At 39.2% G+C, this 17,653-nt stretch overlaps 2 protein-coding genes across 2 annotated transcripts; both read right to left on the reverse strand.

Annotated features, from left to right (window-relative positions):
* Nucleotides 1–429: 429 nt before the first annotated feature.
* LOC122036443 (histone H3.3-like) lies at nucleotides 430–1,416 on the reverse strand. The gene is made up of 2 exons (XM_042595756.1): nucleotides 994–1,416; nucleotides 430–908 (listed from the first exon to the last, which is right to left on the reverse strand). Exons 1-2 carry the CDS (start codon nucleotides 1,135–1,137, stop codon nucleotides 570–572), a joined length of 483 nt encoding a protein of 160 aa, XP_042451690.1. The 5' UTR covers nucleotides 1,138–1,416; the 3' UTR covers nucleotides 430–569.
* Nucleotides 1,417–1,723: 307 nt separating this feature from the next.
* Nucleotides 1,724–4,254, reverse strand: LOC122036442 (arginine decarboxylase-like). Its single transcript, XM_042595755.1, has one exon. The coding sequence runs from the start codon at nucleotides 3,917–3,919 to the stop codon at nucleotides 1,748–1,750; it is 2,172 nt and encodes a 723-aa protein (XP_042451689.1). The 5' UTR covers nucleotides 3,920–4,254; the 3' UTR covers nucleotides 1,724–1,747.
* Between the last annotated feature and the right edge of the window lie 13,399 nt (nucleotides 4,255–17,653).

Genomic DNA, 17,653 nt, shown 5'->3' on the forward strand with positions numbered 1-17,653 from the left:
TGATGGTATTTCTTATTTTTAACTAAAATCAATTATGAAAGTGATTATTTCTTATTTTTAACTAAAATCAATTATGAAAGTGATTAGTCTAATCTTACAAAAGTTTTCCACTGTTCATCAATATAAATTGCTTCTATCAATATAAATTGAGAAGCACTAATAGAAATTGAGAAGCACTAATAGAGACACATCCAAACGATTAGCATTCTTATATTCACTTTTTACTTAAAGAAAAAAAAATCTCTAGGGAACACCACAGTTGAGATTTATTCCTTTAAATTAGTTCACTTAAATAAAAAATCAGAATTTTATACTTTTAATCCATCCATCTCAAATTAATTTATTCCTTTAAATTAGTTTAATTAAATATAATAGATAATTGAAATCAAAGAAGCTAAGTCTTGGATTTATAATTAATTAAGGATTTAATTAGACTGATAATCGCAAAACTCAGTATACGCATTTACAAATAAGGAATATCGCAATTGCTTTAGTTTCGAAAGAAGCATTATTTTGATCCCGCAAGTAATCAATCAGGATCATCAACAAAAAGGATTGCAGCATCGAAATCAGGCGCGTTCGCCGCGGATCCGGCGAGCTAACTGGATATCCTTGGGCATGATGGTGACTCGCTTGGCGTGGATCGCACAAAGATTGGTGTCTTCGAAGAGCCCTACTAGGTAGGCCTCCGCGGCCTCCTGAAGCGCCAGCACGGCGTGACTCTGGAACCGGAGATCGGTCTTGAAGTCCTGCGCGATCTCCCGCACCAGCCGCTGGAACGGCAGCTTCCGGATAAGCAGGTCCGTGCTCTTCTGGTACTTGCGGATCTCGCGAAGCGCCACTGTGCCGGGACGGTACCGGTGGGGCTTCTTCACGCCGCCTGTGGTCGGCGCCGATTTCCTGGCCGCCTGCGGCAGATCGACAGAGGGACGGCGAACTCGTAAATAAATAAATAAAACGAATAATCAATCGACTGAGGTTTAGAATACGAACCTTGGTGGCGAGCTGCTTCCGGGGAGCTTTGCCGCCGGTTGATTTGCGGGCTGTTTGCTTGGTACGAGCCATGGCAAAGGATCTGAAGGATTTGAACGAGAAGCAAAAAGCGGGATACAATTTGAGGTTTTGAATAAGGAGCATATTTATGGGAATGGGGAACGGTTCGATCCGTGTGGAGTTGGATCGGACAGTCTTGGATTGGTTAGGGAAAGCACACGATCTGCGTGCTTTACTCTGATTGGATGATGCGCTTTGACAAGGATCGCTTACGTCATAAATCGTTTCTACATTTTGTATTGTATTTCGACGGTCTCGATTAGTGGAAGTTGGATCGAACGGTTTAGAAGGGAGAAAGACAGTCGAGTTTGGGTGTCTTGCAAACTACGGCTTGTAGGCTGAGCCGATTTCTGTAACACGGTTCACACGGGCCATAAAAGTATAATTTGTCTAAATAAAAGTATCTTTTAATCTTTGTCAATTTATCTTTAAAATCAGTTTATATTTTTTTAATCTTATCAATTTTGTAAAAGATATTTTACGAGAACATTCAACCGACCATGGAGGAAAATTCCAAGTGGATAGCAAAAAAAAAAAGCAAAAAAAAAGGAAAGAAGAAAAAAAAAACAAGGTGGGCAACAAAAGGAAGGAAACGGACCTGCCTCAACGGTTAGATCGCATCACCATCGCCTACGAAATTTGAAGTATCCATTTCGTGACCGACCAAGGATCTGCAATGTCGTGACCGCGCAATTCACATGCTCAAGCAGCGCATGAACTCCCAATCTTCGTCTTCTTCCCCATCCCTGCCTCCGCCGCTGGCCTCCGAGTCGCTGGTCATGGCGTCCGTGGCCTCGCCGTCGCTGCCGGGAGCTGCTGCTCGTGCAGCGGTGCGGGAGACCAGGTACGGCATGGAGTGGAAAGCGTGGGCGAGGGCACAGGAGAGAGCGTCCCCGGACCCGGCGGCGCATTCCTCGGCTCGGTGCTTGAGGGCGTCGAACATCATCGCAGGCTCATGCTGTAGCGCACGGAGGACGTCGGCGCACGACTGGCCGGGAACAGCTAGCGTCACCGCGAAGCAGTGCGGCCCGTCGGCGTGCGACACCCGCACGACGCTCGGCCCCCCGAATAGGTTGTGCAACCCCCCGAGCGCCTCCTGGTAAGCCCCGCCAAGAAACATCCCCAGGTAGTATCCGCCTTCCTTGCCTGTGATTCCTCCGAGCTCGTGCAGTGGGAGGCTCGACTGTCCGCCGATGAACCTGTCGACCTTGCCGTCGCTGTCGCATGTCAGATCCGAGAGAATACCTTTGACCTCAGGTCGCTGATCGAGATGGTGAATTGGGATGATGGGGAAAAGCTGCCCGATGGCCCAGAAATCGGGCAATGAGGTGAACAGAGAGAGGTTAACATGGTAGGTCTTCACCGAATCAGCAACCCCCATTTCCTTCGACACAAGGTCGCACAGAGCATCGACAGCCGCAAGGTGCTCCAGCCCGAGAATGCCCTCCTTGAATTGGTCGACGCACCTCCACTTCAACCGGTCGGCATAAAGAGCACAGGTCTCGTACTCACAGCGGAACGCAGCGGCCATCAAATTACGGTAGTCTGAACGAACATCGTCTGCAAGCTCATCGAGAAAGTAGGCCAGATTTGGGGCCATGGACGACAATGTCTCAGCTTTGCTGGTGCTGGATGAGATCGCTTCGAAGATAAGAACCGAGTGGTGTGACACGAGAGCCCGGCCGCTCTCGCTGCAGATGATGGGATGGCGTATGTGCTTCCGGTCACAGGCGAGCATCACGGATCGAACCACAGCGTCGGCGTACTCGTCGAGGCTGTAGCTCACTGACATATCCGTTCCGCCTGAGTGAGAGCCATCGTAATCAATGCCCAGGCCACCGCCGATGTCAATCACTCTCATCGAGGCCCCAAGCCTTGAGAGTTCACAATATATTTGGGCGGCCTCGCTGACGCCGTCAGAAAGGAGGGCCGTCGACGGAATCTGCGAGCCAATGTGGAAATGCAAGAGTTGAAGGCAATCGAGCATGTCAAGTCGCTGGAGCTTGTGCGCAACAGAGAGGATCTGGGCGGTGGTCAGACCGAACTTGCCATTTTCACCAGAGGTAGATCCGAAATGGCCGGAATGTTTGGTTCTGAGCTTCGCACGAAGACCAATCACCGGCCGGACACCGAGTCTCAGGCTAGTCTCCACCACGGCGTCGAGCTCCTCCTCTTGTTCCAGGACGATCACTGTGTTGAGATCCATGCTACGAGCAATTAGGGCGAGGACTATGTATTCCTCGTCTTTATACCCGTTGCAGATGAGGAAAGCTTCAGGGCTTCCCTTGGAGAGACAGTTCATGGCGAGAAGAAGCTCCGCTTTTGACCCGGCCTCAAGGCCGAACCCAAAGGGCGCCCCAAATTCGACGATGTCCTCCACGATGTAGCGATCCTGGTTGCACTTCACCGGGTAGACCCCCTGGTAGGGAGAGCCGTAGCCATTGGATTGGATGGCAAACTCGAAGGCGGAGTGGAGGGACTCGAGACGGTGCCTGAGGACGTCAGGAAAGCGGACGAGAAGCGGGAGGCGGAGGCCTAGACCGCCGTCGAACTTGGGGTCGGAGGCTTTCTTCACCACCTTCATCAGATCAATCTCCTGGTGAGGGAGAGTGGCAGCGCCGTAAGGCCGGACGGCGATGTCGCCGGCGGCGTTGATGCAGAAGTACGGCACGCCCCAACTATCGATCCGGTATAGCACGGCGGAGAGGTCAGGGGACCACGGAACGGGGCGGCCGTCGGCGGCGTCGCCTACTGGCGTCGTCGGAGCGCCTCCAGGGAATATCCCTGGTGCGGGAAGGGCGCCGTCCCACGCTATGCCATAGCTAGGGGGCGAGACAGCAGCATCTACGCAAGCGAGGGCTGGCATCCCTTCCCGATCGCCGATGGGGGCTTTAAAAGCCGCCGAGGCCGGAGCCCCGGCCTCCCCCTCAAGTGAAACAGGAAGAGACTTCGATGAAGAAGGGAAGCCCCGGCGCGCTAACGGAGGACAGGGCAACCACCACGCCGGACGCTCAGGAGAAAGTAGGACGAAGAAATCACCGAAAGGCAATTAACCTACGCCGATGGACCTCCGGCTAAGTAGAGGCCCGGCGATCCCAAGGAGGAATGGCGGAGGCGAACAGATCCCTAGAGGAACAAGCGGCGGGAGCGTTATAAATAGCGAGTGGCGGAGAGGCGGAGTCGGAACCTGACGAGATTGGAAAGCGGGGGAGGAGTTTATATAGCGAGATCGAGGGATATATAACGGTATGTTTCAAAACAGTGGCATAGAGGAAGGCGGCGAGCTTAGTGCCGTTTTATTAGATTTTATAGGACGAGCGCTGAATATATCGTTTCTATTCTGTACTCACGAGGATGTGAGTTTACCCGCAGCCGATCTCGGCGTGGTTCGAGCGGGCCCCACGGAGATTTAAATCAGGATCGCCCAATCAGAGGCGGAGCGGAGTCTTTTAGGCCGAAGCGCGGCGTGTACGTTTAGTGGGTGACGATGAGAGATGTTTTATCTGGATGCGGAGGCGTAGAAGGAGGATCTCAACTGACGGCCTCGATCGTGCCACGTTTCGAATTTTAAGGCATCGGTTACGATGATGCGTCCCTTAATTAATTTTTTAAATATCTCGGAAAAAATGTGCGTTGCGTTTGGATTTTCAAATGTAACCTTTACGACTTCCTATGAAAAAAAATAATTTAATTTAATTATATTTATTTTAATAAAAAAACTAAAAAATATATATTTTTTATTATTGTTGATCTAAAATATTTATAAAATTTTTTTTAATCATAGTGTTATCAATTCAGACTAATTATATTTTTTTATATAAATTAACTAGAGAAAATTAATGATAAAAAAATTAATAATAATATGTCGCAGCTAAGTCTCGAACTCTAGATCACTGATTGTTTCATTTGTGGAATTATTAATAAACTTTGAATTATTTTTAGTGTGAATAGAAAAAAAAATATTAATGTAAATTTATTTTAGGTTTTACCAAAGTTAATTAGTAAGGGAGAGATTTTTAATAAAATAGTAAGATAGTAAGATACTAATAATTATTTTTTTGACGTTAATTTACCTTCTAAATAAAAATATAATACATACACATTTGACAAGAATATACAAGTATATACTATTCTATAAAATTATAAAAAAAAAATATTAGCAATTTAACTAAAAATATCGAATTAGTATATATTAGTCAGAAATCATATATTTATATATAAATAAAAACTATTTTTAGTGTTTATTTAGAAAGCCATGAGAGAGTTATGAATGTTGTTCAAAATTAATTGCTAATTAAAAATTAATATTCAAATGTCAAAATTATTAATTATTAAAAAAATAATAATTGATGATTTTAGTACATGACAATCAAAGTTGTTAATTATTTTAAAAATAAATATTAATTTATTCTCATTCATAATTAGTCAATTAATTAATTAATCAATTTATTTAAAAATTAAATGTTGTTTATCATGTATAATTTTGATTATGTGATTACTTGATAATCACATAACCAAGATTATAGGGATTAAAACCTAACCAAATATTATTTGATTCAAAAGTAATATATTAAAATTTTATTTGTATGAAGGTTTTAATAAATAATCTATTTTATTATTTTACTATAATACCCTTAGTTATAAAAGCAACCAAATATTATTATTATTATTAAACTCTACATTTTTTTTACTTTTTCTTTTTCACATTTTCTTTATTTTTATGTATTTTTTACTTTATTTTGTTTACATTTTTTATGATTTTTTTTTCCATTTTTAATTTTTTACAAATTGTTTATTTTTTAAATTTTTTATAGTTTTTTAAAGTTTTTATTTTTTTACAAATTTTTTATTATTTTTTATTTTTCATTATGTTTTATTTTAATTTTTTTACGTCTTTTCTATTTTTTTTGTTTTTCTATTTTTTTACGTTTTTATAATTTTTTATGTTTTTTTATTTTTTACGTTTTTTTATTTATTTTTATTTTTTTATATTTTAAATTTTTTTTTTTTTTTTACATTTTTAGTATTTTTTAAAAAAATACCTTTTTCCTTGTTTTTATTTTTTCTATTTTTATTATTTTTTTTTTACATTTTTCTATTTTTTATGTCTTTTTTCTTTTTCAAAGTTTTTTATTTTATTATTTATATTTTTTATTTTTATTTTTTAATCACATTTTTCTTTTATCTGAGAATATTTTAGATAAAAAAAAAAATTATTAACCCTGGAATAAAAAAAAACCTTTGTTTTTCCTAGATTTTCGTTTTGGGTTTCATACTCCTTTTGCTGATATGTCGGATATGGATCATTACTCGGAAATCATCAATTACCTAAACAAATAAAGTTTTATTGATAATTTTAGATGAATAATCAAGATTATTAAGAATAATTCTCAATTAAATGCACCCTTCGATTCGATGTGTCTATAAGTGGGAGGCAAATCTTAGCATTATCATCATCGTCTATCACGTTGAAAATTCGAATCTAACAATATTTATTTATTTAAAAATATGATATTTTCGATATAGTCGACTTTAAACTCTTTCCCTGGTTTTGGTTAACGTTAAAAGGCCATATTATTTTTTAAAAAATAAAAAAGATGTTTTATTCTATATTTTATTCAATAAATACTTTAATTCTAATTTTCCCATAACTTCTGGCCTAATGTTATAATAATTTTAGTTAAAATGGAAAAAGTATAATATAAAGAAGAATAAAAAATTGGTTTATTAAATATAAAAAAATTATAAAAATTCATAGCAACAACCAAATAAATTTTTATGAAAATAAAATAAGATAAAACTTATAAAATTTTTTAAAAAAGAAATTACTGATTAACTATAATTTTCTGATTATCTTTATAAAGTCGACAATAAGACCTTATAGCAAATTCCATCTTTGCTACCCGAATTATGCTTCATTGATGACGTCATTACCTTCACTCCCAAGAAATTAGGTTTAAATTTTGCCGTGTTTGTGCCCCCAATTTCAGGATTCATGCAATCCGCCATATTCAAGTGACAATATTTGACTTTTTCATTGAATGAAAAAAAAAATCAAGGGAGAATATCTAATATGCAAACAATAAAAAGGAAAAAGGATATTTTTCTTTGGCCACCGATGAAAAAGCAAGACTTTTCATATAGCACGTTGAGCATAAGTCTTTACTGTTGACTGTTGACTTGACTAAAACAAGGGTCCGCACATTGGCCTGCACTAGTTACGTGCAAGTTTTTTCGCTTTCCATTGGATGCAGGCAAAAAAGAACATTTTAATTTTTTTATTATTTTTATTGAGTTAAATTTTTAGAATATTTCAGTGTTTTACATATTTAGGGTTTAAATATTTAAGCATGCTTAATTATTTTTAAAAAGTTTTTTTTTAATAAAAATTTATGGTCATAATGTATTTTTTCAAATGTAAACTTTCGTTATCTATTTCTCAGTGTTTTATAAAATTTATAGGATTTAAAAAATTAGTTTTAGTATTGATATGCAAAACTAATAATTATTCGTTGGGTTAATAATTATGGACCAGATCCTCTTGACCACTTTTTACGGTCCAAAGGATGCTCCCTATATATATATTGGTTAGGATGTATAGTCCCTACTTGTAAAATAGATAGGGATCATGCATCCTCACCATGGAAAGGGAGCATCCTCTAAATCACAAAAAACGGTCCAGAAAATCTCCTCTCTAACAATTATCTAATAAATAAATAAATAAATATATATATATATATAGAGTAAAACTAAAGTAATTTAAGACAATTGAAGTTTATAATAGAATGTAAAATGTGTGTAACTCATCTAAATTATTATTAATATTATTTAACAGATGCATTATTAATAATAATAATAATAATAACAACAAATGCATAATTGATATATAGAAATAAAGATGTTATACATATATTGGTCCTCTCTTTGTCTATAAATACAAAGCATAATAATATTTATAATGAAAATGAATTATGTGCTTTTTAAAAAAAACAAGAAGAGAGAAATCAATATATGCATATTAATTACATTGCAATGGTTTCTTTATTAAAATATATAGATTTCACGATTCATTCGATTTTGTTCCGAAGGTGAGATGCCTTGTATTAAGATTAAGAGGATATTTTTCAAAGTTAAGACTCATTTCTACCATTTTGTATACATACATATAACTTTCATGTAATTTTATTGATTTCTATATATTTTTACACCTAGTATCATAGTGAAATCTATATATTTTCATATGAATTTATTATGCTGGATTATAAATTAATATATATGTATTAATGGCATGGAACACTTTTTGCTATTAATTATGTTGAATAAAAATTCATTTATCAAATGTAAATTAGTTTTTTATTATCATTAGTATCTTTAATAATGCATGATATAATAAAGTTATGCACTGATTTATTATAGTTTATTAATTAGATTAATGAGTGTAATATATATATACATATTTTAAATATAATTAAGATTGCTTAGGATTACGATATAAATATATGCATAATTTTATGTTAATTAAAATAGTTTAGGATCATCAAAGTGAATTGTCATGCATAAAATAATCATATATTTATCATATTTATAAAATACCTATTAAAAAAGGATAAATAATAAGATATTCATTGATCATTAAAATTATGGATTTTCTCAAAGAAAAATTAATTTTTTATGATTAGTGATCCTGTCCGAACCAGGAGTCAACGGACATTGGATACGTGGCGCTCCCTGCTGGATCCTTGAGTGCTCCGGCGAACCTGCAGCAAAATCGAGCCGGGAGGGGTGCCCCGGCGACGGCCCTCCGACGCTCAAGTTAGGCGAGGAATAACAAAAAGGTGGTCTCAGGATGAAGACTTGCCTCCCTCCGGTGAAGAAATGGAGACCTTATATAGACCTCTCGAAGGAGCCTGGGCGCGCCAATCAAAGCAATCACCTGCTTTCGACCATGCCCAGGTATGGGTCTGTCAGAAGGACCATGCCCAGGTATGGGTCTGTCAGAAAGACGTCCATAAGGCTATACCGCTACTGTACCAACCTCTTCATGATGTGACGGCGAGATCCTCCATCGTGCACTCTTGTGTACAGCGTAATCATCAGACATGCCTTTGCTGACATCCCATATCCTGAGCCAAACGAATAGGCCACTCGGCTAACCCTCGTACCCTCGCCCTTATCCTGGCCGAACGGACCACCCGCTCGGCCCTTCGGTCCCAGCCGGGCAGACGCCCCGCTCGGCCATTCGGTTCTCCCGCCTTGGCGTCGGAAACCCAAGCCCATGGCTGAGTTATCTTTGGTTCCGCTCGGACCTACTCAACCACTCGGCGCGACCATTAACCGCTTAGTCAGCCATTCATCTGTCTTCAAGCTGAGACCCTTTAGGAAGTGGATCCCCCAATCTTACCGCCGGATCACTTGTGGAGTCTCTTCCGGTTGGCCCACCAGCAATAACATTGATCTCGCCTCGGGAAGTATTGCCTCTGCTTTCCTCTTCCCAAGCGGACGGTCGGGACCGTTCTCTGGACGCTCGGCGATTCTCCTGCCTTGGAGAACGATGTCGATCGGGCGTATGTTGATGTCGCCTCTCGGGGCGGGTCCGGTCTGCTTCATGGGTCCTTTGTCTCCTGTCGCTGGGAGGAGACCGTCGTTCGGCATTCCTAGGAACGGGATTAGCCACGAAGGGAAGACTTCGACAATCCTTCGTGTTGTGCGTATCCGTCCGGTGGAAGGAGCAGAACATAGGGGTCCATCTCTTCTTTGGCTTGGGCCGAGCGGCAGCTACTTCTTGAACTTGGGACCTCCCACGAGGGGAGCGGACTGCTTCGGCCTTTGGTCCTCTAGGCGGCTGCTGAGCGGCGTGCTGTTTCCGTTCGGCATGCATAGGTGCCCGCTCGGTTGGAGTTTCCTTTTTCCGGGCGGCTTGCGCTTCTTCCACGTTTATGTATTCGTTAGCCCGATGTAGCATGTGATCATAATCTCGGGGCGGCTTTCGGATGAGCGACCGGAAGAAGTCCCCATCCACAAGGCCTTGCGTGAAGGCATTCATCATCGTCTCTGATGTGGCCGTTGGAATATCCATCGCCACTTGGTTGAATCGCTGGATGTAAGCTCGAAGCGATTCTCTTGGCTCTTGCTTGATGGCGAACAAGCTGACGCTTGTCTTCTGATAACGCCGACTGCTGGCGAAGTGGTGGAGGAAGGCCATTCGGAAGTCCTTGAAGCTAGTGATGGATCCATCCGGCAGCCTCCGAAACCATCGTTGAGCCGATCCCGAGAGAGTGGTAAGAAAGACTCGGCACTTTACTCCATCTGTATATTGATGGAGCGTAGCTGTGTTATCAAACTTACCCAGATGATCATCTGGGTCTGTTGTTCTATTGTACTCGCCGATCGTCGGAGGCATGTAGTGCTTGGGCAGAGGGTCTCGTAGAATAGCCTCCGAAAATTGGCGATTGATCCGCTCGGGAGATGAGTCCGCTCGGGGAGCTTTCCCCTTTCTGTCGTCTCGCCTAGGCATTTCGTCGGAAGAAGATCCTCTATCTCTCCGAGTCGGTACGGCTTCAGGGGTGCGAAATAAGGCCCGATGGAATGCGACGGTGGCTTGAGGTGCTTCCGCTCGGCCACCCGACGCAGATGTTGCTTGTTGCTCAGGCCGCTCGGCTGATGCTTTTTGTTTTTGCTCCACAAGTTTGGCGGCCCTCATCTCGACCAGAGCGTCGAGTTCTTCTGTTGAAAGCGCCACCGTGTGTTGTCGTCCAGCCTCGTCCATCGTTTCCGTTCGGATACAGGTGCGTTCCCACAGACGGCGCCAATTTGATCCTGTCCGAACCAGGAGTCAACGGACACTGGGCACGTGGCGCTCCCTGCTGGATCCTTGAGTGCTCCGGCGAACCTGCAGCAAAACCGAGCCGGGAGGGGTGCCCCGGCGACGGCCCTCCGACGCTCAAGTTAGGCGAGGAATAACAAAAAGGTGGCCTCAGGATGAAGACTTGCCTCCCTCCGGTGAAGAAATGGAGACCTTATATAGACCTCTCGAAGGAGCCTGGGCGCGCCAATCAAAGCAATCACCTGCTTTCGACCATGCCCAGGTATGAGTCTGTCAGAAGGACCATGCCCAGGTATGGGTCTGTCAGAAAGACGTCCATAAGGCTATACCGCTACTGTACCAACCTCTCCATGATGTGACGGTGAGATCCTCCATCGTGCACTCTTGTGTACGGCGTAATCATCAGACATGTCTTTGCTGACATCCCATATCCTGAGCCAAACGAATAGGCCACTCGGCTAACCCTCGTACCCTCGCCCTTATCCTGGCCGAACGGACCACCCGCTCGGCCCTTCGTTCCCAGCCGGGCAGACGCCCCGCTCGGCCATTCGGTTCTCCCGCCTTGGCGTCGGAAACCCAAGTCCATGGCTGGGTTATCTTTGGTTCCGCTCGGACCTACTCAACCACTCGGCGCGACCATTAACCGCTTAGTCAGCCCTTCATCTGTCTTCAAGCTGAGACCCTTTAGGATGTGGATCCCCCAATCTTATCGCCGGATCAATTAGTAACATAAATAAAGAAAATTAAAATTCATGGATCGAATATATTTTGTTTATCAAATGCATTTGATTAAATGTTTTAATTTCATAGTAGGTTAGAAAGCATTTAATTTTTGATGACTTTTCTACTAAGCGTTTTATTAAATTCGAGTTATATGGAAATACTTCAACAACTTTTACTCAAAATTAATAGTAAGAATTTGATATTTGTTTCTTGCTTATGTTTTTTTGTTTATGGTATAAAATTAAAAATTGATATTTATATCCTTAATAAATGTATCATTTTATTTAATTATCGCCACACTTTTGACCTAATTTTTCTCACTTCTCAAATCATTTATCAAATTTCATTCATATTTTATTATAAGTATTCATTTTTTAAATAGTATTTTATATTTTTATATAATTTACATTTCCAGTATATATATATATATATATATATATATATATTTCTGCATTTTGTCAATTTTTTATATTTTTATTTTTTAATTAATTTTATGTATTTTCAAACATTCATGTTATAAAAATAATTTTGATACAATATTCAAAATATAATAATAATTATATAAACACATTATTGACGATGTATCAAAATTATATTTAGATAATTAAAAAAGATTAATTTATATATTTTAAGGATATTATTATCATTTAAATGAAAATTAAACTCGAAGCAATTATTTATCGAACACTCAAATTTTATCTTGTATTAACTTTGAACTTCTATTTGCAAACATTCCATACTTTAGCTTCTTACAAGTTTAAAATAATAAGAAACACTTTTAAATAAACAAAATCTCTCCCAAACACTCCCTTATTTACAGCAATTCCCTTGATTCGCAAGCTTCTTCAGTTTAATGGTTTGAACTTCTCGATCTTGACTTGGCACTATTAAAAGAAAAGTCCACTGCTATTACTTATTCAAATAGTGAGAAAGAAAAGTTCAAATATAAAGTATGGGAATGATTAAATACATAAAGCCTTATGTTTATGCGAACATCAGACTATCATTCTTATAAATAGAAAATGCAAAGAAATATTTTATGGAAGAATGTTTTTGTTAGGCTTTATCTTTATGCGAACACATTAAGACTATCATTTTCATAAATAGAAAATGCAAAGAAATATTTGAAGTTTATGGAAGAATGTTTTTGTCATGCTGATAAGTCACAGGTACATTAACGGCACGACTCATGACCATAAAATTTGATGGGTCATGTAGTATGCAAGGGCATATCATTGAGATTAGGGGTGTCAAAAAATGAACTCGACTTGACGACCTGACCTGATGAGTAGACCTGAGTCAACCCGAAAAAGATCAAGTTCAGGTTGGGGGTTTAGGAGTTTGGGTCGGGTTCGGGTTAGTCGGTTTTCGGATTAGAAATTTTTGGGTTAGTTTGAGTTGACCCGGATTGACCCAAATTTAGGTTTTAGTGAGTTTTTGAGGTTAAATCAAATTTCATTTTAAAAATTATGATGTTTATATATATATCAATTTTAATGTTAATATGATAATGATGACATGTGGAGATAAAAAAAATAAGAATTATAGGAGAAACAACAACAAAAAAATCATTTTTAATCGGGTTATTTAGGTCGGGTTCGTGTTTAAGTTTAGGGGTTTCGTGTTCAGGTCATATTCGAGTTCGGGTTGGAATTTTTTATAAATTTTTTTAACCTGACCTGATGAGAGCAGATACAATCTAGAGGATAGACCACTATATTGATTGGTTGATTTGAATGAACCCCGCTTATTAAATAGATAATATCTATCCAAATCAACCAATCACCTTTTATGGCCCATCCTCTAGTCGGTAAAGTGTGGACCAGAGGATCTCGCCTACAACCCGATGCACTGGAATTAATATCCCTAATTGAGATGACTAATATTGTAACAAAATTAAAAACTTTCTCATTGTCTCTTGAATTTGATGTTTCAAATTAATTATAATATTATTTAAGAAAAGTGGAAGGTTAATGAATTGATATGCAAACTTATTTAAGAGGAAAACAGACTTAATAATTTGATTCTATCAACTTTACTATTCAAGGAGCTAAAGATAATGGTATATAGTGTCATCTTGAAGGTTTAGTATCTTCAAAAGCCAAAAGTACTAAAAGCAAAAGCTAAAAGTTTTAGTATCTTCAACTAACTTGAAGGTTTTTCAATTGAAGAAAAATGTCATCTAGTGTATGTAAACTTAAAACCTCAATATATGGACTTAAACATGCTTTAAGATAATGGTATATTAAGTTTAATAATATCATTATATCTTTTGGTTTTGAAGAAAATGTTATTGATCATTGCATATACCGAAAGATCAATGGGATCAAAATTATTTTTGAGTCCTATATGTCAATGATATTTTACTTGTTACTATTGATTTGGACAAATTGCATAAGATGAATATTCTGTCTTTAAGAATTTTGAAATGAAAGATATGAGCGAGACATCCTGTGTGATCGAAATTGAATATTCCGTGATAGTTCACAAGGACTATTGAATTGTCGCAAAAAAACTTATATTAAAAGAACTTCAGAAAGATTTAATATGAAAAAATGTTCTACTATAATTTATCTAATTCAAAAAGGAAATAAATTTAGTCTTATGTAATGTCCAAAAGATATAGAACGAAAACAAATGGATTCAATTCCATATGCTTATATTATAGGAAGTCTAATGTATGTCTAGTCTTATGATATATAAAAAGAAATATGTTATATAATGTACAATCGGTATAACCAACATTTAGTATTCTATTATTCTAAGGTGATTATGATGTTTTAAAAGGATGAATTTTTTTATGCTTAAAGGTATAATGTATCCTACTAAATGCTTTATGTTTAATTTATCCAATTTTAAGCCAAATGAGAGAATGTTAGATAATAATTATTATATAATATATATATAGAGTGTTGATCTACTGTGGACATTTCACCATGCGCTCGTGCACACCCACCGATCTAGGTGCCTGGATTAAATCCAGGAACGCCTATATTCCAATTTTTTTATATCAATATTTAAAACAAAAAATAACATTACTCCTGAAAATAACATTATACTCTATGAAATTTATTTTTTTTTCTTAAGCACTATAATTCAAAAGGGAAACCTAAACCCTGGAGGAAAAATTTTGTTGGCTTAAATCCAGTATAACTCAACTTTTAAATAATAAAATCTTAAATGCTAAATACATATAATATACCCCGTGAGCATTTAAAATTTTTAATTTTGAATACTATCATTTAAGAGGGAATCCTGAACCCTAAACCCTATAGAAATTAATCTTATTCGCTTAAATCCATGATAACCCAACTCCTAAATTTTAAAATTTTAAATTTTAAATATATATAATATACTCCAAAAAATAAACAAAAAAACTTTGTGCTTGAATCCAGACGTCCTAGGTTTGCACAAGTATACGTGTGTGTGCATATATATATATATTTGTTATGCTACGGACTCTATCCTACGGATTACTACGGACTTTGCCATGTCATTTTAATTTTAATTTTTTAAATGCAATATTTTCTCTTTCTTAATTGTTTTCTTCTTCTTCTCGCTGTAACGAAACGCTCACCGCGCTGACTGGACGCGATCGTGTCGGATTTCGGACTGGATGCTGCCGACTGGACGCTGCCGACTAGACGCGATCGTGCCGACTGGACGCTGCCGACTGGACGAGATCGCGGCCGGATTCCGGCGCGATCGTGGCCGGATTCCGGACGCGATCACGTCCAGTCGTGAGCGTCCAGTACGTCGCGATAGCGGTCGGATTCCGGACGCTATCCCTGATGGGTTCACCTTCTGGTCTATAGTATGGGTGTCTCCAGGCGGCCGGAGGCCGCCGGCGGTGGGCAGATGGCCGGTGGTAGGGCGTGTGGCGGGCGCGCGAGGAGGCGCGGTGAGCACAGTGAGCAGCGAGAACCAATTGTTTTGGACGCGACCGGGCGGTGTAGACCATCGCCCCATGGGGTTCGATATGGAACGCTTCGTTGCGATGGGCGGCCTGGGCGGTGGGCATGGCCGGCATCTGGGCATCGCATACCGCGCGCATGGGCCGGATTGGGCGGAACTGGCGCTGCCCGGCCGGCGGTGGGCGGGTGGGCGGGTGGGCGATGGGCGGGTGGCCGGCGGCGAGACTGTCACGATGGCCGCCTGGCACGATGGTCGTCTGGCTTGGCACACGAACGGTGTTCGTGGTTTCGGCAACGAGAGAAAAAAAAAGGAAAAGTTGCATTTAAAAAATTAAAATTAAAATGACATGGCAAAGTCCGTAGCAATCCGTAGGATAGAGTCCGTAACATAACAAAATTCTATATATATATATATATATATAACTTATCTAAAGTAACTTCATGTAGTTGAAGTTACTAATGAAATATATATTTTTGAAAATTTTTAATTCCAATTTGACCTAATTTGGTATTAAAAATTTGAATCACTTAAAATATTATTTAAAAAATATGTTTTGTGACATATTTACGATAAGGGCAATGATACGAACGCATAGAAACTTGTTTCATCAAATTCCGATGTCTCTAGGTCAAGATATAAGCTTTCGGTCTTTGATTTAATTTTTTTTAAATTATTTTAAGTTTTGGGACGAATCTTGGATTCGTCCCAAAATTTGGGACGAATCCAGGAATTCGTCCCAAAGTTTGGGACGAATATCTGGATTCGTCCCAAAAATTTAAATATCTTTTAAAAAAAAAACCAAATGGGACGCCTTATATACGGACCTAGAGACATCGGAATTTGATGAAATAAATTTCTATGCATTCGTATCATTGTCCTGATCGTAAATATATCCATAAAAATATTTTTTACCAAATATTTTTATTTTTGGAATTTTTTAATTCCAATTTGACCTAATTTGGTATTAAAAATTTGAATCACTTAAAATATTATTTAAAAAATATGTTTGGTGATATATTTATGATCAGGGCAACGATACGAACGCATAGAAACTTGTTTCATCAAATTCTGATGTCTATAGGTCAAGATATAAGCTTTCAGACACTAATTTACAACCGTTCACTACACAACACCTTTTTAGCTAATAACAACCTATATATGTATTAAAAAATATCTACCTAGAGACATCAGAATTTGATGAAATAAATTTCTATGCGTTCGTATCATTGTCATGAGCGTAAATATATCCATAAAAATATTTTTTACCAAATATTTTTATTTTTGGAATTTTTTAATTCCAATTTAACCTAATTTGGTATTAAAAATTTGAATCACTTAAAATATTATTTAAAAAATATGTTTGGTGACATATTTACGATCAGGGCAATGATACGAACGCATAGAAACTTGTTTCATCAAATTCCGATGTCTCTAGGTCAAGATATAAGATTTCGATCTTTGATTTAATTTATTTTAAATTAATTTAAGTTTTCGGACGAATCCCTAAATTCGTCCCAAAATTTGGGACGAATCCAGAAATTCGTCCCAATTTTAGGGACGAAATTGGGAACAAAAAATATTTGTTCCTAAAAACCCTAGATCTAATTCCCAACCCGATTCTTTTTCCCTTCTCTCTTTTCTTTCCTCTCTCTCCCCCGTTCCCCCTTCTTCCCATCTGCGATTTCCAGCTTTCGGCCACATCTCCGACCGATGACGGCGTGATCTACGACGATCGGCGGTGGAAGGTTTTCGTTTGGTAAGCAAAACGCTCTCGGATCTGCATGGCCGGCGGCGGCAGCCGCTGCCTGGCCGGCGGCGGCACCTGCTGCCTGGGCTCCGGCAGGCCCTGCATGGCCTCCGGCAGCCTCTGCCTTGCCTCCGGCAGCCTCTGCCTGGCCTCCGGCAGTCCACTGCCTGGCCTCCGGCAGTCCGCTGCCTGGCCGGCGTGTGGCTGCCCGCTGCCAGGCGATGGCTGGACGGCGTATGGCTACCGCTGTGCACCATTTTGGCAGTTGGCTGGACTGTTTATGGCTGCCGGAATTTGACCATTTTATCAGTTGTTTAAGTTAATATTCAAATATTACTGTCTGAATTGATAATGTTCTTTTGTGCAGGTCTCATTTTGGCGTGATCTCAGTG

Source organism: Zingiber officinale, unplaced genomic scaffold, assembly GCF_018446385.1.
Source record: "Zingiber officinale cultivar Zhangliang unplaced genomic scaffold, Zo_v1.1 ctg164, whole genome shotgun sequence".
Classification (NCBI taxonomy): domain Eukaryota; kingdom Viridiplantae; phylum Streptophyta; class Magnoliopsida; order Zingiberales; family Zingiberaceae; genus Zingiber; species Zingiber officinale.

Coding starts and splice junctions, on each gene's coding strand:
- LOC122036443 (XM_042595756.1), bottom strand. CDS start 1,137: ATGCTCCTTATTCAAAACCTCAAATTGTATCCCGCTTTTTGCTTCTCG. Junction 909..993: donor GGAAGCAGCTCGCCACCAAG/GTTCGTATTCTA, acceptor GATCTGCCGCAG/GCGGCCAGGAAATCGGCGCC.
- LOC122036442 (XM_042595755.1), bottom strand. CDS start 3,919: ATGCCAGCCCTCGCTTGCGTAGATGCTGCTGTCTCGCCCCCTAGCTAT.